Source organism: Eublepharis macularius, chromosome 8, assembly GCF_028583425.1.
Source record: "Eublepharis macularius isolate TG4126 chromosome 8, MPM_Emac_v1.0, whole genome shotgun sequence".
NCBI classification, from domain to species: domain Eukaryota; kingdom Metazoa; phylum Chordata; class Lepidosauria; order Squamata; family Eublepharidae; genus Eublepharis; species Eublepharis macularius.
The window spans coordinates 1,314,911-1,342,615 of NC_072797.1; the positions used below are offsets into that span (position 1 = coordinate 1,314,911).

General features: G+C 47.7%; 1 protein-coding gene across 1 annotated transcript in view; it reads left to right on the forward strand.

Moving 5' to 3' along the window:
- VCP (valosin containing protein) overlaps positions 1–26,482 on the forward strand; it is a 30,740-nt gene extending 4,258 nt beyond the window's left edge. The window contains exons 3-17 of the mRNA XM_054986515.1: positions 1,750–1,922; positions 3,472–3,614; positions 6,577–6,707; positions 7,296–7,427; positions 7,657–7,759; positions 8,762–8,895; positions 10,007–10,142; positions 13,397–13,509; positions 16,396–16,560; positions 16,656–16,778; positions 18,819–19,031; positions 22,433–22,741; positions 24,824–24,979; positions 25,099–25,253; positions 26,045–26,482. Coding sequence (XP_054842490.1) covers positions 1,750–1,922; positions 3,472–3,614; positions 6,577–6,707; positions 7,296–7,427; positions 7,657–7,759; positions 8,762–8,895; positions 10,007–10,142; positions 13,397–13,509; positions 16,396–16,560; positions 16,656–16,778; positions 18,819–19,031; positions 22,433–22,741; positions 24,824–24,979; positions 25,099–25,253; positions 26,045–26,150 — 2,292 coding nt within the window. The 3' untranslated portion in view covers positions 26,151–26,482. The remainder of the gene's footprint in view (positions 1–1,749; positions 1,923–3,471; positions 3,615–6,576; positions 6,708–7,295; positions 7,428–7,656; positions 7,760–8,761; positions 8,896–10,006; positions 10,143–13,396; positions 13,510–16,395; positions 16,561–16,655; positions 16,779–18,818; positions 19,032–22,432; positions 22,742–24,823; positions 24,980–25,098; positions 25,254–26,044) is intronic.
- The last annotated feature ends 1,223 nt before the right edge of the window (positions 26,483–27,705 follow it).

Below are 27,705 nucleotides of genomic sequence, written 5' to 3' on the forward strand. Positions count from 1 at the left end.
TCGGTCTATCAGTGGCTACTAGCTGTGGTGACTGAAGGGAGCTTTTACATAAAGAGGCAGCAAACCTCTGAGCACCAGTGCTAGGAGGAAGCATCAGGCGTTAGCCTCTGTGCCCTGTGGCTTCCCTCTGCTTGGCAGCGACGCGAGACAGGACGCTGGGCTGGATGGATCACTGGTCTGATAACAGCAGGGCTGCGTCCCAGGCTGGTAACATTCTCTAGTGCTAGAGTGAAAGGCTGCAGTGGAGAGTTTGGCCTGCCTGGCTGCTGTGCTGTAGCAAGGCTCTTCATTTTGGTTGCTCGTTCAGGATGGCCCATGTCAAGCTGCAGTACTCCCAATTTGGGGGCTGGAAGAGATTAGAAAGCTGTCGGGTCTTACAACGTTGTCCCAAGTCAGGATTCTCTACACAATGAAGCCGTGCACTTTTATGTAACAAACTATATCCAGCCTTTCTGCCCTCATAAGGGCCACTAAGGCGGCTAACAAATTAAGACACACATGCTAAAATCAAATTAATGAACACACATTCATTTTAAAAAAGTATATAAAAAAGACATTAAAACCGCAATTAAAATCATTACAATATTGGGTACAAAGAAGGGATCGGTGAGGCTATGCCAAACAGTCTTCAGCCATTGGCAGGAAATGGCAACAGAAGGGGACATACGAATCTCCCTGGGGAGAGAATTCCAGAGTTGTGGTGCCACGGCGGAGAAGGCCCTTCCCGAGGTTGCCGCCTGTCTAATCTCAGGAAGTGGGGGGGGGCACTTGAAGCAGGGTGCCTGAAGATGACCACAGCGGCCAGGTTAGGTTCATAAGGACTTCAGAGCTCCTGCAGCCTGATCCTGTGCACCTTAACTCAAAAGCAAGGATTTGTTGCGAGAAAATGCACTTAGGGTTGTAGCTACCCCACAATATGCCGTCATTTGAGATAATTAATGTACAGTGTATTTGCAACAGCCAAAAAACCCTCTTCCAGGTTCCCACCAGCTGAAGCTCTGCTATGTATTTTTTAATTTGTTATCCACCTTGGTGACCCTTAGGAGGGCAAAAAGGCGAGGTATAAGTTTTGTTGCCAGAGAAATGCCCCCTGGGCTGACCTCCAAATGAGCCTCTCCCTGATGAGCCCATGCTCTGTTCACCTGTATTCTGATTCCTTTGCATTGCAGTTTGAAGCCATCTAGTGTATGGCATAACAGTGCATCTTCATTTGATTAAATTTGGGGATAACAGCAACATGCTCCTGTCTTCTTTCCCTGACTCACGGAGAAAATACTAAATAAAAACAGAGGTGTGTTTTCAAACTACGATGTCTGATTTAGTTGGTCTCAAGACCCAGCTCTGAATATATACTGTCTTGTATTCCATCTGGATGCTCTTTCCCCTTCATTAATAGGCGCATTGCTAGCTGCTGATCAGCCCTCAAGTGGGCAGGGTTTGATGATAATAATAATAACATTCGATTTATATACCGCCCTTCAGGACAACTTAATGCCCACTCAGAGCAGTTTACAAAGTATGCCATTATTATCCCTGTGAGGTGGGTGGGACTGAGAGAGCTCCAGAGAACCGTGACTAGCCCAAGGTCACCCAGCTGGCTTCAAGTGGAGGAGTGGGGAATCAAACCCGGCTCTCCAGATTAGAGTCCCGTGCTCTTAGCCACTGCACCAAACTGGCTCTCTGATGTGTTGACTGCCTTGAAAAACTTAGGATTCGGGATACCTGCTCTCATAGGGTCATTCTCCACAGGCCAAAATGGATGAACTGCAGCTGTTCCGGGGGGACACAGTCCTGCTGAAAGGGAAGAAGAGGAGAGAGGCAGTCTGTATTGTCCTGTCTGATGACACTTGTTCAGATGAAAAGATCCGCATGAACAGGGTTGTGCGCAACAACCTGAGGGTGCGCCTTGGAGATGTGATCAGGTAAGAGCTGTGCATTCAACAAAGCGTCTTGACCAATAAACACAACAGCGGTTTTTTTGGAAGAAGCACGGGTCTTACATTGCTTCGGGTTTGGTGAAATTTAGACTACTGTTAAATTGATTTTCTTGCTATAAAAGATTGCTACAACGTTTGTTTTGGGCTCAGGCACAAAGATATTGATGATTTTACTGAATGATTATTAAGAGGAAGGCACTGATTTGCCCCAGTTGATGTGAAGAATAAAATCTCTGGGCAAATGAGAGGAGGTGGTCTCCAAAAGCATCTGCATCTGAATAGGATGTAGATCAGGACGGGGAGCCGTGTCAGTCTGTCTGCAGCAGTGGAAAAGAGCAAGAGCCCAGTAGCACCTCTAAGGCTAACAAAATTAGTGGTGGGGTGTGAGCTTTCGTGAACCACAGCTCCCTTCTTCAGATAACCAAGAAGAAGGGAGCTGTGGCTCATGAAAGCTGCTACCCTACCACTAATTTTGCTAGTCTTATAGGTGCTTCTGGACTCTTGTTCTTTTCCACTGAATGGGATGTGTAGATGTAGAGTAGGACCGCCAGACTGAAGCTCCTGAAGGAAAGGGACACTCTGGGTGTAGTCTTAGGAAACGGAGATCTGAAGAGGGACCCTTCTGTAGTCTGCAGTAAGGAATATCCCTGTTAAAAGAATCGGCACCCAGTTCCCAAACTGTGCTGCTGCTGCAGCTATCTTCCATGCTTCTACTTCATTGCTTTGATGTCTCAATAAAGATGGAGCATTTCAGTGTACCTTAATTTCTAAATCCAGAGGAGTTAGCCATGTTAGTCTGTAGTAGCAAAATAGAAAAGAGTCCAGTTGCACCTTTAAGACTAACCAGCTTTACTGTAGCATAAGCTTTCGAGAATCACAGTTCTCTTCTTCAGATGCAAGCTTATGCTACATTAAAGTTGGTTAGTCTTAAAGGTGCTACTGGACTCTTCTTAATTTCTAAAATACCCATTTTCTCAGTTCCAGGGAATTAACACAAGTCATGAATTTGCTTATTTCTCTAACTTGTAAAATTTGGGAGTGTTGCAGCATTTGCAGACTTTGTGGTGGGAGATAGTAGAAAACTTTGATGCAGAAGAATAAGAGATTTATTTATTTTATTTTTAACCCGCCCTCTCCACAAGCGGGCTCAGGTTGAGGTACAACATTGATTAAAATACAGGTTAAATGGAACTCATGGGGAAGGCTCGGAAGCTAGGTCACTGTTTTCCCCAGTGCTCAGGCAGTGAAAGTAACCTGCTAACATCAGTTAATTTGGTATAGTCACCCAGGATTAGGGTTGTCATATGAGACACTTTTCTACACTGGCCCAGTTCCTCTGCTGTCTTTGGAACAGTCAGTCTGGGTGGCTGTGGTGTGATGTGGCACTGGGAGTTCTGCGGTAAGGGAGTGGGTGGTATGTTAGTCCTGCTTTCTTCATGATAACCGGGAAGCTAGACATGGTTTGAGCTGCTAAACACTGGGGAGGAACTTTCCAAACGGTGCCTGGGTCACAGGAAACATTTTTGTTTTTCAGCATCCAGCCTTGCCCCGATGTCAAGTATGGAAAACGCATTCATGTGCTGCCCATTGATGATACAGTGGAAGGGATCACAGGGAACCTGTTTGAGGTCTATCTGAAGCCATACTTCTTGGAGGCATACAGACCAATCAGAAAAGGTAAACGGCACCAAACTAATGTGCTGGCTGTGAAGTTGTGGCTGTGGATCACAGCTGCATACCTCCCTTGCATGGTTAGGGGCTGCTGGTAGTGTCTTTTGCTGAAACCACTTATTAGACTCCTCCCCTAAAGAAGGAAACCCTTTGGCTTCCTGCCCTCTGGAATGAGCTCTCAAGTGGCCACTAGACTGATTTTAGCTATTTGGAGCAGATACCAATTTATATTTATATATACTGTATTTATGTCGTTTATAGTCCTCCTTTCTCACTGAGACTCAAGGTGGATTACGTAGAGTGAGATTAGTACAGTCAATATCAAGGACGTTTCAGTAAATAATGCTATAGGGTAAATAAATGCAAGTTCACAAAGACTTGGCATTAGCAAGGATCCAATGCAGAGTTGAAGAGATGCTGAAACAACATAAGGAATTCTAGGGCTGACATGAGACAATGTGAAGCACAGGTAGCCCGTAGGAGTAGCATGGGCCTGCTGGATCATGCAAATAGGTCACCTAGTCCAACATGTTTCCAGCAGTGCTCCAGGGAAGCCTACAGACACTGCCTTCACAATAACATTCGATTTATATACCACCCTTCAGGACAACTTAATGCCCACTCAGAGTGGTTTACAAAGTGTGTTGTTATTATCCCCACAACAAAACACCCTGTGAGGGTGACTGGCCCAAGGTCACCCAGCTGGCTTCGAGCGGAGTAGTCGGGAATCAAACCTGGCTCTCCAGATTAGAGTCCCGCACTCTTAACCCTACACCACACTGGACAAATCCCTGAAGGACCCCACTGTTCACCTCATTCCACTGTCCATCATTTTTCCACTGTTTGCTTCTGCTTTTTTAAACCAGTTACCAGTCCATGAAAAGATACGCCCCCTTATCCAATGACTGTTAAGGTCAGTATCACTTTCTACATACGTACCTGAGACAACCATTAAGCTTTCCTGTAGTTTCCCGAGTCCCCCTGGATCCCTTTTTAAAAAGTCAGTATTACATTGGCTAGTTTCCGTTCTAATACATGTTAATGGCAAAATATATATTCTGCTTGGAAGAGCAGAAATTTCCTTTTTGAGGTCTTTAAAAACTCTTGGACATATATCCTCAGGGCCTGGTGATTTAGAAATCTGTTTAACTCAGTTCTTTGCAGTTCGTACACGCTCCCTGAAGGACTGGCTTCAGGGACGGGGGTCTGCCCCATGTCTTCTGTAGTGAAAACGAATGCCAAGAGTTTGTTCACATTGTTTGCAGTCTCCTCTTATCCCTCTTAAGTAACCCTGTGGTCCAGCAGCATTCCTCGTTGCCATTCTACTTCTGATGTATTTAAAGAGGTTCTTGTTTGTCTTAATATTTCTAGCAGCGTACTCCTCAAATTCCTTCGTTTAAAAAAATCCCTTCTGTATTTCATATTTTTTACCAAAGTTTGGGCATACTCATTTACCATGTCTGCCAATTTCTTCCTTTTGTTATGGGAGCATGCATTTGCCCAGTCAATGTGAGTGTTGTTGAAGTCCCCACCTGTTAATTATTACCTCATTTAGAAGCCTCTCTTCCTCCTTGTACCTTTAAGTCACCATCAGAGCTTTGGTAAGGAGGTAGCTCAAGACGGGTAGCCGTGTTAGTCTGTCTGTAGCTGAAGGGAGCTGTGGCTCACGGAAGCTCCTCCCCTGCCACAAATTTTGTTAGTCTTGTAGGTGCTCGTGGACTCCGGCTCTTTCCTGTTGCCAAGGAGGGGGGTGGTTCACCCCAAGGGTTCAGCTACTTTTCAGGCCTGCTGTCTTTTACCTGCACTGACGCTGTGGAGGAGTTTGTCCTTCCTCAGTGTTTTAATTTGAGTTCATGGTGATCTTCAGCAGAGGCTTTGGGGGAATTAGGCAGACGTGCTGCAACCTCAGAAGCCCTCATCCCCCCCCCCCCGGTCTTCAAAGCTGGGGATGGCAAGGAACCCAGACCCTCTTGACCCCTGCAGACTTGGGGCAGGTAAACAGGTTTTCAAAAAGAAATGTGCCACACACAGCACTCTATGGCTTTGACGCGCTTATTGAAATAACAATAACAACAACAAACAACAACAACCAATTTATATACTGCCCTTCAGGGCAACTTAATGCCCACTCAGAGCGGTTTACAAAGTATGTTCCTATTATCCCCACAACAAAACACCCTGTGAGGTGGGTGGGGCTGAGAGAGCTCTGAGAGAGCTGTGACTAGCCCAAGGTCACCCAATTGGCTTCAAGCGGAGGAGTGGGGGAATCAAAGTTGGCTCTCCAGGTTAGAGCCCTGCCGCTCTTGACCGCCACACCAGACTGGCTGCCCGTCAGTGGAGGAAGGTGCTTTATTGCTGAAAGAGACCCCCCCCCCACCCGGTCCTCTGCCTGTGAGAGTAGGGCAGGGCTTCCTTAGTGCGACTCTCTCCTCGTGTTTGTTCATTTGGTCCTATCTAAAGTGATGAGTAAACTCACCTTCCAGCTTTTCCCAGTTTAGTTGATGTTGGAAACTTAACCTCAGGTTGGAAAGCAGGATCAAAATGTTTTTAAAAAAAATAAAATCCAAATCAAAGCGGGAACTTTCCTCCTCTGCGGCACGTTTGGTCGGCATGTTCCCTTTAGTGTCTCCCTGTATTTTGGGGAGAGGCATAGTCACAGCTGTAACTAAAGTAGCAAATCTCAGGGTTTTTTTCTCTGGCTCCTCCTTCATGGCATTACCATCTTTTCAGTTGTCATTGCAGCATCTGCAGTTCCTGTGCCTTTGGGGAATTTCCAGGGCTGCCTGTGTTGCTGGCTGTGTGATGCGCCATAATTCATGTACTTTGGGGCACCTTAGGAAGCCATAGCCATTACCCAGTCAGTCCTGAAATCTGCTGTGTTCGCGAGATTACTGTGTATTGCTAGAGAGCTCCTCTTTAGCAGTTAGGTGGTTTGTCTCCTCCCTCGTTGACGTGCTGCTGATTTTAGGGGACATCTTCCTGGTGCGTGGAGGGATGCGTGCCGTGGAGTTCAAAGTGGTGGAGACAGACCCCAGCCCTTACTGCATCGTAGCTCCAGACACTGTGATTCATTGTGAGGGAGAACCTATCAAGCGAGAGGTGAGTGGAGCAGGCCGACCTTCTCTGCCTCTTTTGGGGACAGCCATAAGAAGATGTGGGACAGGAGAATGTTCTTCAGGGTGGCAGGAACTTAAAGGTCAGAAGCACTCTCCGCTGAGGGAAGGGCTCTCTGAGCAGAAAGGTGGAACCTCCAGCTATCAGCAACATGGCCTGGCCAAGCTGTGTTCTCTGCCTGCAGCACTGTGTCTGTTTAGCTTTGACATGTCTTTCCTTGAAGAAAGAAGTAGGCAGGGCTGCAGAGTGAAAAGATCCGGTCCTAAAATTCGTTGGTGTGATGTGGCCAGCTGTGGCAGATGACTGTTGTGCTGCTGAGAGCCAGTGGCCCCACCTCTCTTTTGAAAGCAGGCCCTTGTCAGTTTTGAATGGGAGGGAAATGGTCGGGAGGAAGGCAGGCTGAGGAACGGCAGGATCATCCAGGCTGGCAGCCGAACCCTGGAGCTTCAGAGTCCTGTGCTGTGCTGTGCCTTGAAAGCTTCCGACTCTTCGCTTCTGAAATGCATCCGGCCTTGTGGATCTCTGGCTTTGGTTTCTAGATCATTGGTGCCCTTGTTCTCTGTTCCCTACCAGGATGAAGAGGAGTCCCTGAATGAAGTGGGCTATGATGACATTGGTGGCTGTCGCAAACAGCTGGCTCAGATTAAAGAGATGGTGGAGCTTCCCCTCAGGCACCCTGCTCTCTTTAAGGCCATTGGTGTGAAGGTAGGCATCTCATCTGTGAGAGGGGAGAACTCTGTTTTCTAGACCCGCCCAGAGCTAGGCTTGTGTTCCGCGGGGGTGGAACGCATGCCCAAATGAGGCAAACGGTTCTCATGCAAACACTAGTGCACGTGTTCCGTAGTCTTCACAGATGCCAGCAGATACTGTCTGCCTGGACATCGGTGCTGATGCTTAACCTAAACTAGATCCCAAACAATTTGTGCTTCTTCAGCCTCCCCGTGGAATCCTCCTGTACGGTCCGCCAGGTACAGGGAAGACCCTGATTGCTCGAGCAGTGGCTAATGAGACCGGAGCGTTCTTCTTCCTGATCAATGGTGAGTGCCATGTGGAAGTTTTCTGTGGAGCGTTTGACCTGCATGCCTGGCTCAGATTAGCAAAAGACAACACAGGAGATGGTCTTTGACTGACAAATCCGTTTATCATTTGCTTGTGAGAAGATGCTTGTTAGGCAACTGTTCAAAAGATCTTTTCTCAGTGAGGAAGACTATTTTTGCTAAAGCTGCACCTCACAGTTTGTTTGTCCCTTTTTAATTGGGAGGGGTAAAGCCTGACTGTAAGTTTCTGGCATGTCATTCTGTGCAGTGTTTAGCGTAACAGAATAATTTGCAGTTTCTCCCTAAGAAGCTTGCAATAGAAAGCGTCCTTCCTTTCTGCGTGTAAAAAATTGTTCAGGAACGACGGAGGAGCAGCCCTGCTGCATTGCTTTCCCCGCTGGGGACCCGGGTCTCATTTCCCCCTTCTTGGGCATTGTTTACAGAGGCCGTTCTGCAGGATCTCGCATGATCGCCCTGCAGTGAAACCCTGGGCTAGGGATTGGTCAGAGATCCTGCATTAGCCTTTCAGTCTTGCAACCTGCAGTTCACGGATGTTTCCTTGTCTCTGCCCTGCCTCCTCAGGGAAGCCTCGTTGCCCTTCTGTGGGGCCTTTGCTTGCTCGTGAAAAGCTGTGCCGTGCCTGGGAAGCCCAGTTCTTGTAAGGGGCTCGGAGAGGACAGTCTGATCTGTGCACTGCAGACCGTCCAAGATGGCCAGGGGACGGACAGTGTTAAATCAGGACATGCCCTTCCGTAGTTAAATTGTAAACTGGTGTAGCCAGTCTGCAGAAATTCAGTTAAAAGTTTTGAGGCTAAGGGCATGCGGACCCAAGGAGATGCGCAGCACGTAGAGGAGTTGGCCGGCTGGCACGGTTGTGTCGGTGAGGCTTTGGGAATTCTTCCTTAGCAGTGCTGCTTAAACTTCCTAGAAAAGGGGAACGCGCGCTCTTGTTTTGTTGGTTACCGACCTCTTCTCTCCTCAACGTGGCCTGGTTTCCCATAGGTCCCGAGATCATGAGCAAGCTGGCAGGTGAGTCTGAGAGCAATCTGCGGAAGGCCTTCGAAGAAGCTGAGAAGAACGCGCCCGCCATCATCTTCATTGATGAGTTGGATGCCATTGCCCCAAAGAGAGAGAAGGTGAGCGTTCTTCCAGCCCATGGATTACTGATGGGCTGCCGCTGTGGGCGTGCTGTGCAGCACTCAGGAATGAGATACTTGGGCTAGTATTGATTTACATGTTAGTTTAATCTGGGTTTTTTTAGTCTTTGTTGAAGCAGCTCAGATTGTAGCAGAAAAGGGTTTTTTTTTCCCCCAGTCCTTAAAATATCTGGGTGATTCCTCCAGTAAACTATGTTGATAAGGTTTCAGACTCCCAGGAAGTGTTTGCCTAATCGTCTCTGTCTATTGTATGTTTATCCCACCCTTCTTCCAAGGAACTCGGGGTGGTGTCGGTGCTCCCATTTTATCCTGCCACACGGTGCTGCCTTCTGTAGAGGCAAACCATTGGTCTAGCAGGGTCAATACTCTGACCCCATTGCCTGAGGGATTGTGCCTGGGAACCTCTGCATACTAAATAAAAGCTCTGCTGCTGAGCCATGGCTGTCCCGCAACCCTGGGAGGAAAGACTGGGCGGAGAGAATGTCTGGCCAAGATTGCCCAGTGAGCTTTTATGGCCAAGTAGGGATTTCAAGCTGGGCTTCCTAAAGCCTGAATAGCCCAGTGTGGCCTGAGCTTGGCAGGGCTTGGGAGTTAAGCAGGGTCAGCCATGGTCAGTACTTGGATGGGAGACCACCAAGGAAGACGGGGTTGCTACACACCTCTCCATATCCCTTTCCTTGAACATTCCCATGGTTGGAATTGCCATGAGGTAGTTGCAGTTGGACAGCACATTGTCCTCCCCTAATCCTAGTCTGTTGCTCCCCTGCTGGCACCTGCTACAGCCAGCTCCTTCAGCAGAGGCCTGTTGCTGGACGACTGTAGTAAGAAATGACTCTTTGGAGCAAGGAAGGACGTTGTGTATCAACATGGTATTACCAGCATCTTGCCCCAGCCTGACTTGTGCGTCTGTTCTGTTGTGAACTGCAGTCCAGCACCAGATTGCGTGTCTGACTGGAAATGACTCCTTGGTCTTCACTTTCTTTCACTTCTGGATTTTTAAGATTACTACTTGTGTTCTCCTGGGGATCTTGCCCAGGTTTGCCTTGTGTCTTTTGCCCTTGCTTTACACCATTGGCTATTCTCTCCATAGACACACGGTGAGGTAGAACGGCGTATTGTGTCTCAGTTATTGACGCTGATGGATGGCCTGAAACAGCGAGCACATGTGATTGTAATGGCTGCCACTAACAGACCGAACAGCATTGATCCAGCGCTACGGCGATTTGGTAATTTGGCTTCCTCGGGGGAGCTGCAAGATAGTAGATGTCAGCTACACATGTGAGCTGGGCTGATCTTCAGCTGTCTTGCAGCATTTGTTAGTAACTTGGTCATCCAGATGTGCTCTAAGACCCGAAGCATGCAGGTAGATGGCAACCTCTTGTCCAAGAACTTGTGGCCCACAGCAAGGAAGGGATGATGGGAGGGTTATGGAATGCATTGAGTGCTCCCCAGCCATTAACCATGATTTGACAGTTGGCAGCCAGTTTGAAAGATTGTTTACAGATGTCGCCTAATTGACGTATGCCATGCGTTTGGGATTTGTATGTGAAGACACAAACCAACACATTCTTCTGAAGATAGTTTAGGTGGGTAGCCATGTTGGTCAGCAGCAGAAGAGCAGAGTTTGAGCCCCGTGGCACCATAGAGACCAACAACACTTCGCTTCTGAGAGTCAGTCTCTCTCTCTACACGAGACATCTTAAACAAGGGCACTCAAGTGTAGGGAGACGCAGCGTTTCTGGGAAGTATAGTTTAAAAAGACAGAGCTGGCAGATGCTGCTCCTCAGAGGGTTTGTTAATTTCCTCCTCGACTCCCCGAAGGCTCTGTAGAAGGACAGTTTTGATTCTTGATGGCATATTTTACGTTCTAGACAGATTAATGCCCCACTTAGAGCAGTGAACAAAGTCAGTGTATTATTCCCACAATACAGCTGGGAAGCTAAGGCTGAAAGGAGTGGCTTACCCATGGCCTCCTATTGAACTCAGGGCAGCAATGGAATTTGAACCAGCAGAGTGCTGATTTACAACCCAACCTCGTGACCACCAGGGGTAGCCATGTTAATCTGTTGAAGTCCAACATGTCGTCAATGACCTGAAGCCTATCCTATTTAAAAACCAAGTTGGTATATCCTGGGTAAGATATATAATAACAACAACAACACAACATTCAATTTATATACTGCCCTTCAGGACAACTTAATGCCCACTCAGAGCGGTTTACAAAGTATGCCATTATTATCCCTACAACAAAACACCCTGTGAGGTGGGTGGGGCTGAGAGAGGTGTGACTGGCCCAAGGTCAACCAGCTGGCTTCAGGTGGAGGAGTGGAGAATCAAACCCGGCTCTCCACATTAGAGTCCCGTGCTCTTAGCCACTACGCCAAATGGCTAATAAGTCATTAGAGATACGTTGAGCTGGTTTGAGCAGAGACCTGTATGTGCTTGTTAGAAAAAGCAAAATACTTAAAATAAATAAAGTGACTGACAGTGGTTGGATTGAGTTGAGCTGTGGGCTGTAAGTAAGTGTCACAGATCTTGTACACTAGAATTTATGTAGATATTTTAAAAAAATATTTCTCTGAGTGGGCATTAAGTTGTCCTGAATGGCAGTATATAAATTGAATGTTGTTGTTGTTATTATATATCTTACCCAGGATATACCAACTTGGATTTAAATCTTACCCAGGATATCCCAACTTGGTTTTTAAATAGGATAGGCTTCAGGTCATTGATGACATGCTGGACTTCAACAGAGCCAGTTTGGTGTAGTGTAGTGGTTAAGAGCACGGGACTCTAATCTGGAGAGCTGGGTTTGATTCCCCACTCCTCCACTTAAAGCCAGCTGGGGGACCTTGGGTCAGTCACAGCTCTCTCAGCCCCACCCACCTCACAGGGTGTTTATTGTGGGGATAATAATGGCATGCTTTGTAAACCGCTCTGAGTGGGTGTTAAGTCATCCTTAAGGGCGGTATATAAATCGAATGTTGTTGTTGTTATTATTAAATGGCCACCGTAAACATGTAAATCAGTGTGTCATATCAAAGAGGCTCCCAAGCCACTGAGTGACTATCATTGACGTGCAGGATGAGTTAGAACAGGAGATGCCTACTAAAGCCCAGTTTAGGAAGAGAATAGCAACAGTTACAGTTGTCAGAACCAAGTGGGTGTCAAATGCTCCATCTCACTCCTTGCTGGCTTACCCACAAAATTTTTAGAAGTCCTCTCAGAATTTTTAATGATCTACACACATCACTTGATTAACGTACTCCAACCAACAGTAGTAAACATATCAGATCATGTATTATAATATTCCAGCATGTTCTAAAAGTTAATTTTGAGAGGAGCATTTGAGAATATTTCCCTACTCACTAATTCTACTGGGCTAAGGACTCACATTGGCGCCCAAATTAATGTAAATTCTTTTCTGTTTGCCTTTCTTTAGTGCTAATATTTGAACATTGCAAATTTTACAGGAAGGGTAAAATAATGAAAGAGCTCTTGAGCTATCCTTTCGGCATTGGTTATTACCTGCCTTTAAAATAAGAACATTATTGGTGAAGAATATTTTCTGCTTTTATTAAATCACATTCGAATATTAGCAGGATTTGAGTATAGTGACACCTTAGAGACCAACAAGATTTTCAGGGTGTAAGCTTTCGAGAGTCAAGAGTAGGGTGTGCACTTTGCGTATCCGATTCGGGTAAAATACCCAAATCAGGCCTGATTTGAAACCTTCGTTATTGCTGGCCCCGATTCGGAAATCCCAAAGCAAAGCTTCCTGAAGCATTCATAATGCTTTGGGAAGCTTCGAGGGTCCTGGGAGTTAAGTTTAAAGGGCCCTTTAAACTTTACCATTCTCACCCTTTCCTCCCCACCCCCACTTAACTGGCACCAGCTGGAGGAGGAGGCCCTCCTGTGTCCCTGCTTCCCTGTGGCGGTGGTGGCCCTCTCTGCCGGACAGCTGTGCCACCCACAGCGGTGGCAGGGAAAGCCCTGTCTGCTGGCTGGCGGTGGCGGGGACGCCAGCTGGAGCCTGACCTGGGGTGGGGGTGGGAGGATGGGGTTAAAGGGTGGGGGTAGGAGTTAAAGGGTGGGGGTGGCCTCCCCCCTCCCCTGTCACTTCAGTATGCTCCGAATCTTTACAGAGCATACCGAAGCGACTTAAAAATCTTAATTTCAGGGTTTATTCCAAAGCTTTTTCTCGCTTCGGGTAAACCCGAATATTTTTCAGGTGCACACCCCTAAGTCAGAGCAACTTTCATCAGACTTTAGAAGTATGAATCCTACACATGTTTGGGCAATAACACATCATTCTCCTGTAACCTGTTTGATTGAATCTTGATACATGTATGTGTTGGTTTCTCCTAAGCTGTAGAGTGGTTTTGATAGCCTAAATAATTAAGTGCATGTGTTTGTAGTAGGGTTTATATTACTGCACCACAAAGATCTTTATGGCCATCTTTGCCTTGGTTTCCCACAGGTCGCTTTGACAGGGAGGTGGATATTGGCATTCCTGATGCCACTGGTCGCCTGGAGATCTTGCAGATCCACACCAAGAACATGAAACTAGCTGATGATGTCGACCTAGAGCAGGTGGGTGACGGCGTTCTGAGAAAAGGCCCTTTGTTGCAAGACAAGAAGGAATGGCCTCAAACGAGAGGATCAGCTTGATACTGGTAACACCTGTGTCAAGGGTAACACTTTCCTAACCAGCAGTGAGACAGATTTGCTCAAAGATGGCAGAGAGTGGAACTGTCCACCTGGGTCAAACAGTGGTACAGTGATACCCACATTCTCTGCCTAGGACAAAATGCCTTGGAATTAAGGGCATACATGTATATGGAATGTCTTGCCCAGTTGTCCAAAAGGGTCTGTGGGTGCATACAAGAATACATCCACTGCCCAAGAAGATTAACAGCTCCTAGCGATTGCATCGTCTGGGAAAGAGCCATCACTGTGTCCTGCTGCAAGGAATTCTGTGGTGGGAGGGAGAGATCAGATCCTGTTGCTGATAGGTGAGAACCACAGCTATGTGGTACAGCTGCAGTCCTGGGGGATGAAATAGATTAAAGCTGAATACATACCAGGCTCTTCTAAGCAGAATATTAACCAACAGGGAAGAATTGGTAGATGAGATGAAGGTGGTGGGGACCTTAGGGGGAAGTGACCATGTCCTCCTTGAATTCCAGTTGCTGTGGGGAGCCAAGGAAGTTCGTAGCCAGACTCGTAGGTTAGATTTTCGTAGGGCCAACTTCGATGAACTCAGAGGCTTGATGAGAGTCATTCCGTGGGGGAGTGTGCTGGAAGGGAAAGGAGCGAGTGAAGGGTGGGCTCTTCTCAAACATGAGCTTTTGCAAGCTCAAGCCCTCACTATCCCAGCAAGACAGAAACATGGTAAGGGCTCCAAGAAACCGATGTGGATGCACAGAGAGCTCCAGAATAAGCTAAGGGAGAAAAAGGAAATGTTCAGGAAATGGAGAGAAGGACAGACCTCTAAAGAGGAGTATATGAGGGTTACTAGGTACTGCAGAACAGCCATCAGAGAGGCCAGAGCTCAGTACGAGCTGGGTCTGGCCAGGGGGGCTCGCTACAATAAGAAAAACTTCTACAGATACGTGAGATGCAAACGCAAAGTAAAAGAGGCAATTGGACCGCTGTTGGGAGTAGATGGCGCAACTCTGATGCAGGACAGAGAAAAAGCAGACAGGCTTAATGACTTTTTTGCCTCTGTTTTCTCCCTGAAGAACTCAGGCACATCTAGAGATAGTAGAAAATGTGGCAGGACACCTGAGTGGCTAATTGACATTGACAGAGAGGTTGTGGAGAGGCATCTGGCTGCACTGGATGAATACAAATACCCTGGGCCGGATAGGGTGCACCCAAGAGTGGTGAAAGAACTTTCTAGAGAACTTGCAGAACCCCTGTCCATCTTCAAGGCCTCCTGGAGGACTGGGGATGTGCCAAAAGATTGGAGAAGAGCGAATGTTATCCCAATCTTTAAGAAAGGGAAGAAGGATGACCCGGGAAACGACAGGCCAGTCAGTCTGACTTCTGTTGCTGGGAAGATATTAGAACAGATTTTAAAGGGATCAATCTGTAAGCATCTGAACGACCGCTCAGTGATCCGGGGAAGTCAGCATGGTTTTGTTCCTAACAGATCTTGCCAGACCAACCTGGTTTCCTTCTTTGATCGAGTGACCAGCTTACTGGATCGGGGGAACCCTGTTGACGTGATTTATCTGGATTTCAGTAAAGCTTTTGATAGGGTCCCCCATGACATTCTGATAGGCAAACTGGAAGACTGTGGAGTGGACTATAGGACAGTTTGGTGGATAGGGAACTGGTTGGAGAACCGCACTCAAGGAGTGGTGGTCAACGGCGTTTCATCAGATTGGAGGGAGGTGTCCAGTGGGGTGCCGCAGGGCTCGGTTTTGGGCCTGGTACTTTTCAATATTTTTATCAATGATCTGGATGAAGGAGTGGAAGGGCTGCTCATTAAATTTGCTGATGATACCAAATTGGGAGGGGTAGCAAACACCCAAGAAGATAGAATTAAAATTCAACAAGACCTGAATACTCTGAAGAAGTGGGCAGCTGTGAATAGGATGCAATTCAACAAGGAGAAGTGCACAGTATTACGTCTGGGCCACAAAAATGAGAAGCACAAATACTGGATGGGGGATACACTTCTGGGCAGTAGTATATGTGAAAGGGATCTTGGGGTAAGAGTGGACTGTAAACTAAATATGAGCAGTCAGTGTGATGCGGTGGCAAAAAAGGCTAATTCAATCTTGGGTTGTATCAAAGGGGCCATAGCGTCGAAATTGCAGGAGGTCATAGCCCCTCTCTATACTGCCTTGGTCAGGCCACACCTGGAGTATTGTGTGCAGTTCTGGAGGCCTCACTTCAAAAAGGATGTGGACAAAATCGAGAGGGTGCAGAGGAGAGCAACGAGGACGATCAGGGGTCTGGAGACTGAGCCCTTCGAGGAAAAGCTGAGGGCCTTGGGAATGTTTAGTTTGGAGAAGAGGAGGTTGAGGGGGGACATGACTGCTCTCTTTAAATATTTGAAAGGCTGTCATTTGGAGGAGGGCAAGGAGCTGTTCCAGTTGGCAGCAGACGGTAGGACCCGAAGCAATGGGCTTAAATTACATGCAGAAAGGTACCGGCTGGATATTAGGAAAAACTTTTTCACGGTCAGAGTAGTTCAAAAGTGGAATCAGCTGCCTAGGGAGGTGGTGAGCTCCCCCTCACTGGCAGTTTTCAAGAAGAGGCTGGATGAATATTGGTCAGAGATGCTTTCGGCTGATCCTGCACTGGGCAGGGGGTTGGACTAGATGGTCTGTATGGCCCCTTCCAACTCTGTGATTCTATGAATAAGAGGAGGTGCATTTCCGGCTTAGCAGTCCGGCTCCTCTTTCCCCAAGGAACGAAGTCTTGGGTCACTTGCTTGTTCATGTCTCGGCTGTGTTGCTTCAGGTGGCCAATGAGACCCACGGCCATGTCGGCGCAGACTTGGCTGCGCTGTGCTCAGAGGCAGCTCTGCAGGCCATCCGGAAGAAGATGGACCTCATTGACCTGGAGGACGAGACCATCGATGCTGAAGTGATGAATTCCCTGGCTGTGACTATGGATGACTTCAGGGTAAGCCAAACGCATGGAGCCTCTTCCTTTGCGCTGAGAAAACGAGCACATTGTGACGTTCATGACCACTCTCCCTTTCTCCTTGAAAACACTAGTGGGCCCTGAGCCAGAGCAACCCCTCAGCTTTACGTGAGACTGTGGTGGAGGTGCCACAGGTGACCTGGCAGGACATTGGAGGCTTAGAAGACGTCAAGCGAGAACTCCAGGAGCTTGTACAGGTGAGGGCTGATGGTGCCAGATTTGGTCAGTTGAACGAGAACAGAGTAATTGTGGTCTCCCCCCCCCCCCCCCGCCCCGCCCAAAGCAGAAGTGGTGTGTGATTTTGTAAGCCCTGTGGCAACAGCAGCTGTACTGTGAACGTTGCTTTGTCAGTTACGCTGAAATCTTTATGGATTTGCGAGTGGCAAGAAACATTGAGCGCAGTGTTCATTTAACCTTGTGGCGCAGCACCTCCCATTTCATTAATGTGGTGATTCCTGACGCAGAGTCCACCCAGGGGTCTCCTGGTGCCTGCTTGCTCCCCCACTTCCCGACCTCTTTCTCTCCCTCTTCAAGCGTCCTTTACCTATTTGTCCTCCTCCAGCTCACTTTCACTTCTTCTGTTTTTTCATAGAATCGTAGGGTTGGAAGGGGCCTCTAGGGCCATCTAGTCCAATCCCGGCACAATGCAGGACATTCACAACTACCCCCTCCCCACACACCCCCACTGACCCCTCCCTGCTCCATGACCATTTCCTTTTTACTTACTCTTCCTCCCCATTTCTCTGGTTCATATTTTCCTCTATAAATAAATTTAAACAAAGACACTTTTGGCTCAGGTGTCGTGTATTTAAAGTGCTCCCCAGGTGGCGCCTGCTGCCCTTTCTCAGAATTTCCCAAAATGCCCCCAGGCTCAGCAAGGTTGGGATCCTCAGCACTAGGGGGGGGTCTTCAAAATGTAAATTGACCGAGTGTGGCAGAAGCTGCCAGGCGAACTGGGTCACCAGATCTCTCTGAGCTTGATCTGTAATCTTGGAGGTGCAAGTCCCTTTGGTGGACTGGCAGGGAGGGGGTTGGATTAAGGATTGCCCCCCACTCTGGGCACCAGAGGAGCAAAGGCTTTGGAGCATTCTCTTGGCAGCTGAGCATGCCTGGTGTCCGTGGTTCTGTTCTAAGGCCTGCCAGTTTTGCCTGCAAATTCAGATGGCTTGTCATGTGCCCTGTAGGTTTGGGTTGATTCCTTTAGCCAGGAAAAACACCTGTGAGCTTTGTCTACATTTCTAAAAGCTGTGGCTTTCTAAACGTTCTGGGGGAAGCGCTTCATTCATAACGGTGGCCATCAATATGTTGATTTGTCCGTTTGTAGAGGCATCTTTTTACTGTTGCAGGATTATTTTTGTATGGCTTTTGTGTTCTTGGTATGTGCTTGTATATTTCGTCATATGAGTTAGTTGCTAGTTCATTATTGGATCTTGCCCTGCTTGCAGGCCCCCTTGCCATGGAGGCTAGTTTAAGGCTGAGAAGTAACCTGGCTTCTGCTGTAAGGGAGATGAATTTATTTATTTTATATTTGTATATTGGGTTTATATCTTGCCCTCCCTGCAGGCGAACTCAGGGCAGCTCACAATGTCAACAAGAGCCAGTTTGATGTAGTGGTTAAGAGCGCGGGACTCTAATCTGGAGAGCCAAGTTTGATTCCCCCACTCCTCTGCTTGAAGCCAGCTGGGTGACCTTGGCTCAATCACGGCTCTCTCAGAGCTCTCTCAGCCCCACCCACCTCACAGGGTGTTTTGTTGTGGGGATAAGAATGGCATACTTTATAAATCGATCTGAGTGGGCGTTAAGTTGAGGGGCGATAATATAAATTGAATGTTATGTTATCCTATAATAACTATTACAACAATATACTATACATAAATATACATACATATGCATAAAATACTATATATATAAAATAAAACCATAATAAAGCAGTAAAACAATAACACACAGTCCAACAAGGACCTCTAACGTGTAAGAGTGGTAACTTCAGTACATGTTCTGTACTGTACTAGAAATACAATGTTCTGTATGATACTAGAAATAAAGTACTTGGGGGGGTGGCTCTTGCCTTGGGCCAGATGTTGTGCCTCTGCAGCCTCAGGCATTACTTTCTGTGAAGTAATCTCCCAGTCCTCTACAACCATGCCCATCTCTGTTGGTTACAGTCCGAGCTGCCGATCTCTCTCTCGGAGCAGTGAGGCAGCATAAAAATATAATCCAAATCCTCCTTTCTCCAGTATCCAGTAGAGCATCCCGACAAATTCCTCAAGTTTGGCATGACTCCCTCCAAAGGAGTGCTGTTCTATGGGCCTCCTGGCTGCGGGAAGACGCTGCTGGCCAAAGCCATTGCCAACGAATGTCAGGCCAACTTCATTTCTATCAAGGGTCCAGAGCTGCTTACCATGTGGTTTGGAGAATCGGAGGCCAACGTGCGTGAGATTTTCGACAAGGTAAGTTTCGACGCGCTAACTCTTAAATTTCCTAGAGAGCGACTCTTTACAGAGGAATTCTAGTGCTAAATCAGACTGATTTCCTCTCGTGGATCACTCCCCGTTTCCACTGGCAGTAAGTGAGATCGTGCTTTGAATCTCAAAAGCACACAAGAGGGGGTGGTAGCCACCCTGGGTAATCAGCTCTGTTGTGACCGGTGGTCATGGAGAATCTGTTCAGTGGTTCATAGCAAATCGTGGTTTCTGTAGACCAATTCATCAGTTGGTTTGACTTCTGTTGTTTAAGCTTTCCGTGGCCAGTTGTTTAAAGACTTCAAGCTGTTGCAAATAAGCCTCTGTTCCTGACAGATATGGATATGGCTAATCACCTCCAGTCCACGTGTGTTGGAGCCAAGGTGAAACCTTACCTCTTGGTGGGTTGAGTGTAAGCGTACCTTTTCAGCCATTGAGAGAGCGCCAGTCATGATGAGGAATACCCAAGACAACTCTAAATCAGTCGTCCTGGTCCATCTACAGCTTCACTGCTCAGCTAGGAAGGGCTGCTGAAATTGTCCATACGTAGTAAGCAAGTTGTCTGACAAGCAGGATGAGTGGCGAGAAAGGCTCTTGGCCTTGAGCCAAAAGGGTTTGAGGGATCAGCTTGACCAGTTGAAGATGGCAGCCAGTAAACGCCAAGGTTCCTTTTGCAGCATGAATCATCTTTCACTGCTGCCGCACACTTCCAGTATAAAGCTGCCGGTGGGTCACTACCCTGTATGTATATGAGCTGAGCCCACTCCAGCCACACCATCAGAATTTTTCCTGATAACACAGGGGTCATCTCCAAGATGACTAATAATAAGTTTTGTAAGGTTTTGGGCCAGGGTGCCTGGATGAGCAGCCGAACTGGGAATCCAGGCATTAGAGCTGGGAAGCCCTCTGCACGCTCCAGAGGCTGGCGGATCCCCCCCCTTTTGGGGGGTCTTAGGCTGTCCTGTTGCCAGACTGGTCTTCGGACCTGTTCAGTCTGCCTTAGACGAGTACAGGTGGATGCTGCCCCCTTGTGGCAATTAAGACTGCAAGGAGCTCGAGTTACATCTGAAACATTCGGAAGCAGAATATATGCCAGGGAGTGGGAGAAGAGGACTGGTTCAAACAACAGAACCTGTGTTATGCTATGATCCTCTTGGGGGCAGGTTTTATTTTTTTTTAATTTTTATTTTAATTACTAACATCAAAACTACAAACAGAAAAAGGAAACAAGGGAGGAGGGAAAAAACAACATAAGAACACAGACTACAACTACAAGTATTGAATTCCCTTCATAATACAGTTATTTAAAGTTAAACTTTCTAATATGCTATTAGATTGGTAGATCTTATAAGATACGAACTACAGTCAGGATCAGGTCTTCTCCCCCCCCCACCCCCCGCGTCTCGGTCTCAGTTCTCTTTGAACAGCTACAATAGCTGCGCTCACTCCCTCCTCCCCACTTCCCTCTTCAGATTCTGGATCTTCTTCTTGCTCGAACTCTTGATGATTAAACACAAAATCCCTCAGCTGTACTTCCGATATTATCTTGTAGGCTTGGTCTTTATATCTAAACCAGATGCCTTCCAGAAATAACCATTTGTATTTTATATCACGCTTTCTCAGAAGAGCTGCAAACCTTTTGTATTTGAATCTTCTTTTCCGAGCTAAAAATGGAACGTCCTTCAATATCTTAACCTTGTTGCCAAGAAAGTCCAAGTTCACATTAGTTGAATTGTATAAAATGGTGTCCCGAGTCTTCTTACATGAAAAGTCAATAATAATCTCGCGAGGCAGCTGACGCTTCGTTGCATATTTTGAAGATGTCCGACGGACTTCCAGAATATCGCTTTTTAACTCTTCTTTAGTTGCCTTTGCGAATGATGCCAAAAGTTCCGACACCAAATCCTTTAAATTTCCTTCACGTTCTGTAAACGCAATACTGTCTGAGCACGATCCACTTGTAACCCTATCAATTGATTCTCCAAAAGCTTTACTTCTTTGTTTGTTGCTTTCATGAGTGCTGGGTTTTCCCGAGCAGACTGCTCTGCCCCAGACGCTACGTCTTTAATGGTTTTCACTTCGTTTTCAACTGAGCCAACCCTTTGTCCGATTTCATTTAGCTTATCAACAAAGGGCTTCATAGCTTCAACGACCGACCGTTTAACCACCTCTTCAAGAGTCTCTCCCTTCCCCTGCAACGCAGCCGAAACCGATTTGCCCACAGCAGGGCTCTGCTTTTTCGTCGCCATCTTAGTGGGGGGGGGGGGGAGTCCGCCAACTAAGTTCCAAAACTCAGTGAAGGGGAAGATATCCGAGCCTTCTTAAGCTTCAACTCCCACCAATCCTTTGCATACGCTTGAAATGACAGAAGGGATCCGCTTACTTACAGGCTTTTCACCTTAAATCTGCTTGTTGCCGTTCTCCGTGGCCCGGCAGCACGCGATGTGCTGCGCAAGTCTGCCAGCCTCCGTAGGAGCAGACGGGCTATTTACCCCCTGGATCGACTTCAGGGGGCTCTTTCCGCAGCGCTCCGGACCCTGACCCCCTACCTGGGAGTCCTGGGGGTTAACCCTCGCAGGTCAACCACCCGGTCAGGCTGCTTGGCCGCTTCCTCCCGGACCTGCGGAGAGGAGCGTCCGACATGGCCGGGAAAACGAAACCGAATCATCCTTGGGGTTTTAGCTGGGATATTTCTACCCAAAGGGACTTAAAGTGGGTTACAACAATAGGGAGAAAATATAATTGCATACAATAGGAAAAAAATTAAATAAAGCAAACAAAATAATCAGGCTCTATCTTGGGCCAGACCTGGATCTAACATGCCGATAATCTGAGGCCACAGGGCTGGAGCACCACCTGGCCACACCCGGTGCTGATACCTAGAGACAGGTAGGGCAAACAAAAGTGCAGCTTCCCGTGTTAGCAGCTAGCAGCAGTGCTCCTCCCAGTCTGCCCTCCCTGCTTACAGAACCTCTGGCCACAGTCTTCTTTCATACTTGGAGACAGGTCTTACTTTCCTTGCATGTTTTTGTCAGAAACCTGTGTCAGAAACTCCTTCTGCTGATGTCCTTTAGACATGTCCATCATAGAGTGGACTCTGACTGTGCTGTCCTGAAGGCAAGTACGAGCCCTCATTTTAGGTACGGTGAGTGTAGGAAGCTAGCCAAGTGGACCTGTATATTATAAAGTGCCTGCAGGAGCTCTCAGATGGAGGGTTGCATGGAAGCACCCTTTAGAGGACCAGGTGTGATGAAGGAACCCTCCTGTGGCAGGGATTTCCCCAGAGGAGATTGTCCATGTGGTCAGAACTTCCAGTGACTGTTCAGCATCTCTGGGAAAGGCTTCCTGCTTGTGAGTCCTAGGAATTGAGCTGTCCTCCCCTTGTGCAGGCCCGCCAAGCAGCTCCCTGCGTGCTGTTCTTTGATGAGCTGGACTCCATTGCCAAGGCCCGTGGCGGCAACATTGGAGATGGGGGTGGAGCTGCAGATAGAGTCATCAACCAGATTCTGACAGAGATGGATGGCATGTCGACCAAGAAGAACGTCTTCATCATTGGTGCCACCAACCGGCCGGATATCATTGACCCTGCCATCTTGCGACCTGGGCGCTTGGACCAGCTGATTTACATCCCCCTGCCTGATGAGAAGTCCCGTGTGGCCATCCTAAAGGCCAACCTGCGGAAATCACCTGTGGCGAAGGTAAGTTTGTGCTGACACAAATATCTGTCTTGTTTCTGGGGGAAACCAGCCCTTCTCCTGGGTGTCTGTTTAGATGAAAGCACGTTCCAGGTCAGCAGTCGCCTGCAGGCCAAAGCTCGGCCACAGTGAAATTTTGTTGTAGCCCTGAAGGAAGTCCTATCAATTTTTAAGATGCAGGCGGTCACTAAAATGCTACATGTCTCTTTCTATGCATTGCTTTGCTCTGCATGCACAAACAGCTCTGCTGCCAGTTAGTACTAACTTAGAAGTAAAAAAGGAAACGGGGGCTCTTTCTGTTCCATAAAAAAATAGAATGGGGTGTATGTGTAAATATATGCAATACTAATTAGCTCTAAACTTATTTCTGTACCAACAAACTGTGTAATTTATAAATTAATATATAAAATTGTACTCTTTGGTATATTTAATGCAATTTAAAAGTATAAATACCATGGTTTTCTACAACCAAAAAAGTTGAAAATAGGAAAAAATAAAAATTGGAAACAGAAAACACAAACTTTGTAGTAAACAAAATGTGTTAATTAGGATAAACAATTCCATGCAGCCGCTATAGGACGAGCAGCATATTTAGCTTTAGAGTAAGTAACATTGAGAACACTGGACAGTGTGATCATTATACACATATTATATTATGAATAGAATTTATCATATTTAACAATAGATCTCTCTTTACGACGTTGTTTGTCTAATGCATATATAGAAATGATCATGCTTCATAGATTGCCTGGCCATAAACACCTTCTCATGATATATTTTCAGAGAATAAAGAGCGTTGGGGCGGGCACTTGCAAAATTATTTTTTAATTCTTTTTTGGAACGTTGGAAAAGGCATTATTGTTTTCAGTCATTCCAGAAATATTGGAATGCTATTCCCAGTATTTAATTAAACCTTCCTGCCTTTCCCATACAAAATAGTAATTTTGCCACCAGTAACAGAGGGTGCACAAGGGCCCTTAGCTGTCCCTTTGAACTTTCATGGATTGTTATTTTCATTGGGGGGTCGACCTGCCCCCCAGAGTTCACAGTCTGGTCTTCCCTTTGAAAAGAATGGCCCTTGAAAGTTTAAAGGGCTGTTGCACCATGAACCAGCTGTGAACAACAAAAACCTCTCAGCCTGAGCCTGGATATTTCCAGATCAAGATGGGTAGCCCTGTTAATCTGTCTGTATCAGTAGAAAAGAGACCTTTAAGACTAACAAAATTTCTGGTAGGGTATAGGCTTTCGTGAGTCACAGCTCACTTCTTCAGATCTTCAGCTCATACCATACCACAAGTTTTGTTATCGGGAGAAAAGTAGTGGTCTCGGGGAGAACCAAGAAAGCCTTTGACAGTGTCAGATATTTCCGATCTGATACAGGAAATACCAGGCGTTGTATTGGATAGGCAGGATCTAGTTGCACATCCCCTAAAGAGCATTCCACCCGCATTCTGAAAGAGAAAACATTTCATTGTAGTTGTTTCCGTGTTTCTGAAATAGCCAACTTTTCTCTTTTGAAAAGCTGTCTGGGGAACAGGGAGAGAGCGGAGAGTGGTTTCCTCCTGAATTTCCTGTGCCTTCCTCCCCTCCTCCCACTGGGCATTTCAACGCTAAGCTACTTCCATTCTGCCTTCTAAGCGCCCTTGAGGATTTCAGTACCTATAGCAAAATGCAGCTCTGGCTTCAAGCACAGGACCGGGTGACGTCTGCCTTCCAGCGGTGCAGTAAAGGGAGAACTCCTGGGCCTCCCCCCCCCCCCTTGTGCTCCCTTCCACTGGGCGCGTGGGGCAGTTCTGCGTTTCCTTCCCCACTGCTGACACCGTCCAAAGGCCAGTCAGGCTGCTGAGGGGAGCTTACCTAAATGTGTGCCCTGCCCCCCCCCCCCCCCGCTACCCACTGTGTAACTACTTGGAGTTGTTCCTGGTTGGTCAGCCACCCTGCCAGATTTTTGGCTGGCTGATCTTTCAGATTGTTGGTGAGCTATTGGAAGGCTGGGTCTCTTGGTGCTGTCGTGGGGAACTAGAGTTGCTTGTTTCTGTCGGCTGGAGAAGGATGTGTGACGCAGAGCCTGCCTTGTTTCTTCAGGATGTGGATTTGGAGTTCCTGGCTAAAATGACCAACGGCTTCTCGGGAGCTGATCTGACAGAGATTTGCCAACGAGCCTGCAAGCTGGCCATCCGGGAGGCAATTGAAAGTGAGATAAAGCGGGAGCGAGAGAGGCAGACCAACCCTTCAGCCATGGTGAGTGTTTGTGCCCCGGTGGTTGCCTGCAGCAGAGCCTGGACTGGTGGGGATCGGGTCTTGTGGCACCTGGCTGCAGTTGGCACCTTGTGGTAAGAGCTGTGGTTTTGCCGGCCTAGGAAGTGGAGGAGGAGGACCCAGTCCCTGAGATCCGGCGTGATCACTTTGAGGAGGCCATGCGCTTTGCCCGGCGTTCGGTCAGCGACAACGATATCCGCAAATACGAGATGTTCGCACAGACCCTCCAGCAGAGCCGGGGCTTCGGCAGCTTCAGGTAAGCAGGTTGGCCTAGCAGGCAGCCTGACAGTCTCTTCCCAAGGGGTTGTTTTGGTCCCAATTGCAGCTATCCTGCAATAAATACGTGTTTCTGGAAGAGTCCAAGACATGTGGGCAGCGTCAGGGGCATCTTGTCCTTCTGCCCCTTTCACAGCTGCTTTCCCCCCTTGTGTAGCACCAGCAGTCTGTCAGGTGTTGCACACAGGCAGAGGGCTTCCTGGCTCATGATCTTCTAGTGGGCAGCAAGATGGACGGAGCAGGGAGGGATGGTGAGGGATTGGCACTGAGTGGTCGGGCTGAACGGCAGTGGAGGCCATGCGCTTTGGCGGGGGCCAGCGCCAGTCCCCCCCCCCCAGGTGCCGTGATTTAGTGGCAGTCCGTCCTCTCTGTCCGATCCCGCTCTGCTCTTTTTTCGCCTTTGTTGAGCAGTGCTGAGCACCCTTCATAACCATCCAGGTCCCCTTCAAGCTACTTACCTAGGGAGGTCTCTTCTCCCTCTTGTGGCTCCTTGCTTGTATAAGGGTGGGAAGCTTGTCTGGAGGTGAGGATGGGGGCAAATTTAACACCCCCCCCCCCATGTTTTCTTTGCCCCTTCAAAGTGAGAGCTGTGAGAGGCTGAGAAATGGTGGTGGGATTTTCTGTCCCCTACCAGGAGGGGCTGGGAGGCATTTATTTGGTTTGGGACCTCTTGTGGTGCATCCTTCGCTCTGTGTTCTTTACGGTGGGGGCCTGGTGCTGTTCACTAATTATATCTAATTGTGCCTCTTCTCCCTGGGCTGCTGCTTGTAGATTCCCATCAGGAAACCAGGGTGGTGCCGGACCCAGCCAAGGCACAGGTGGCAGCGGTGGTGGGAATGTTTACAGTGAAGACAACGATGACGATCTCTATGGTTAATGTGCTGCCCCAGTGGACCAAACTCCTGGACAGCCACGTTGTACAGGGCACCTCCAGTGGTCAGTGGACTCCTGGCTTCTTCATTCCTTGGTCAGACCCGTGTAGCTGTGTGTCAGGCTCTGTCTGCTGCACATACAAAGGCCGTTGGTTGGTTGGTTGGCTGGTTGGGGAGGCAGAGAGGCAGTTAATGAGACTGGGAACTGACTCGACTTCTGGGAAATTTCTGTTCTAGTTTATGGCAGAATCAGCAGCTTTAGCAATGGGTACAACAATAGCCTGTAAAAAAATAATTTAAAAATCCATAAAAATAAAAAAAAATCCCATAACTTCAAGATGGTCTTGCCTTTCTTCCTTGTAGTCCTTTCCTAGAGATGCTGTCATTCATCCTGGCCTTTGGCAGAGTGGCTCTCTGCATATGCTTGAAGCCCAGTGTTTGTGCTTCCCCTGTAAGTCATGTAGAGCCTTCAGAGATTCGCTAATACCTTCTTCCTACAGCCTTTAATTGGGCAACAGGCCCTCTTCTTGTGTGGAGACACCAGGCCCCCTGTTGGGGGTGGGATCCCCACCTCTGCTTACGCGACTGTTATTTGAGGGAAATGCCCTCACCCATCTGGCTAGAGAAAGAGAAGACAGGTCAGCTTTCCCTGTTGTAGTCGGCTGGGTTAGTGTTAGGGTTCCTCTGCTCTCCAGCACTCCCAGAGGATAAACTCAGGCTTCCAGTTTTATTCCAACCCCCTACAATGGGCGGTCCATTCCCTTGCCAGTCTGGGTCAATAATACTTGCCAGTTGCTTGTCTATAAAACATTCAAAGCCTTCTGCATTGATCCACAGGTATTTCAGTCACCACGTACAGGTAAATCGGGTATCCCCTCTTAGAGATTAAGGGCAGATGTTGGAAAAAAATGGCTTGCCAGAGGATATCCAGTGAGCTCCCAGCAGAGACGTGGCCTGAGGGACTGTGGCTCAGCTTTAGAGTGTCTGCTTGGCATGCAGAAGGTTTGAGAAGACAAAACTGTGACTGGTGTAAGGCAGCTTCTGTGTTCATGTGAGCCCCAGGGGCGTCTTGACTTCTGTCCCAGTTCTCAAGCCACTGCAGTGAATGAGACTTGGCTTCTGAGGGGCCGGAGCTCATGGGCTGCTGAAAAGTACAGAATTCAGTTTGTTCTGAATATACTGACAGTGTGTGGACAGCCCCTGCTAGAAGTTAAGAGGGGTAGCGAAATAAGAATGTTACCCTTTCTGTAACTAGCCAGTGTTTTTAAAATGCTGAATTATAGATGGTGAGAGAAATTATGCAAACATTCTCTGTTCACATTTATACAGGCTGAAGAATTTGGTCATAAAGTACATCCCAGTCTCAATCTCACGAGAAGCAGAGATGCCTGAATTCCATTTGGGGATCTTGCTCTTGCCCGTGCTGCTTTAGGAATCGTGGTTCTAGTTAGTAGGAAAAGGTGGGAGCACCTTGGCTACGGCCCAACTTCTGCGTAAGAATTTACTAACTGCTGCTCTTGCTGAATAACCAGATAACTTTACTGAACTTCAATAGCCCCG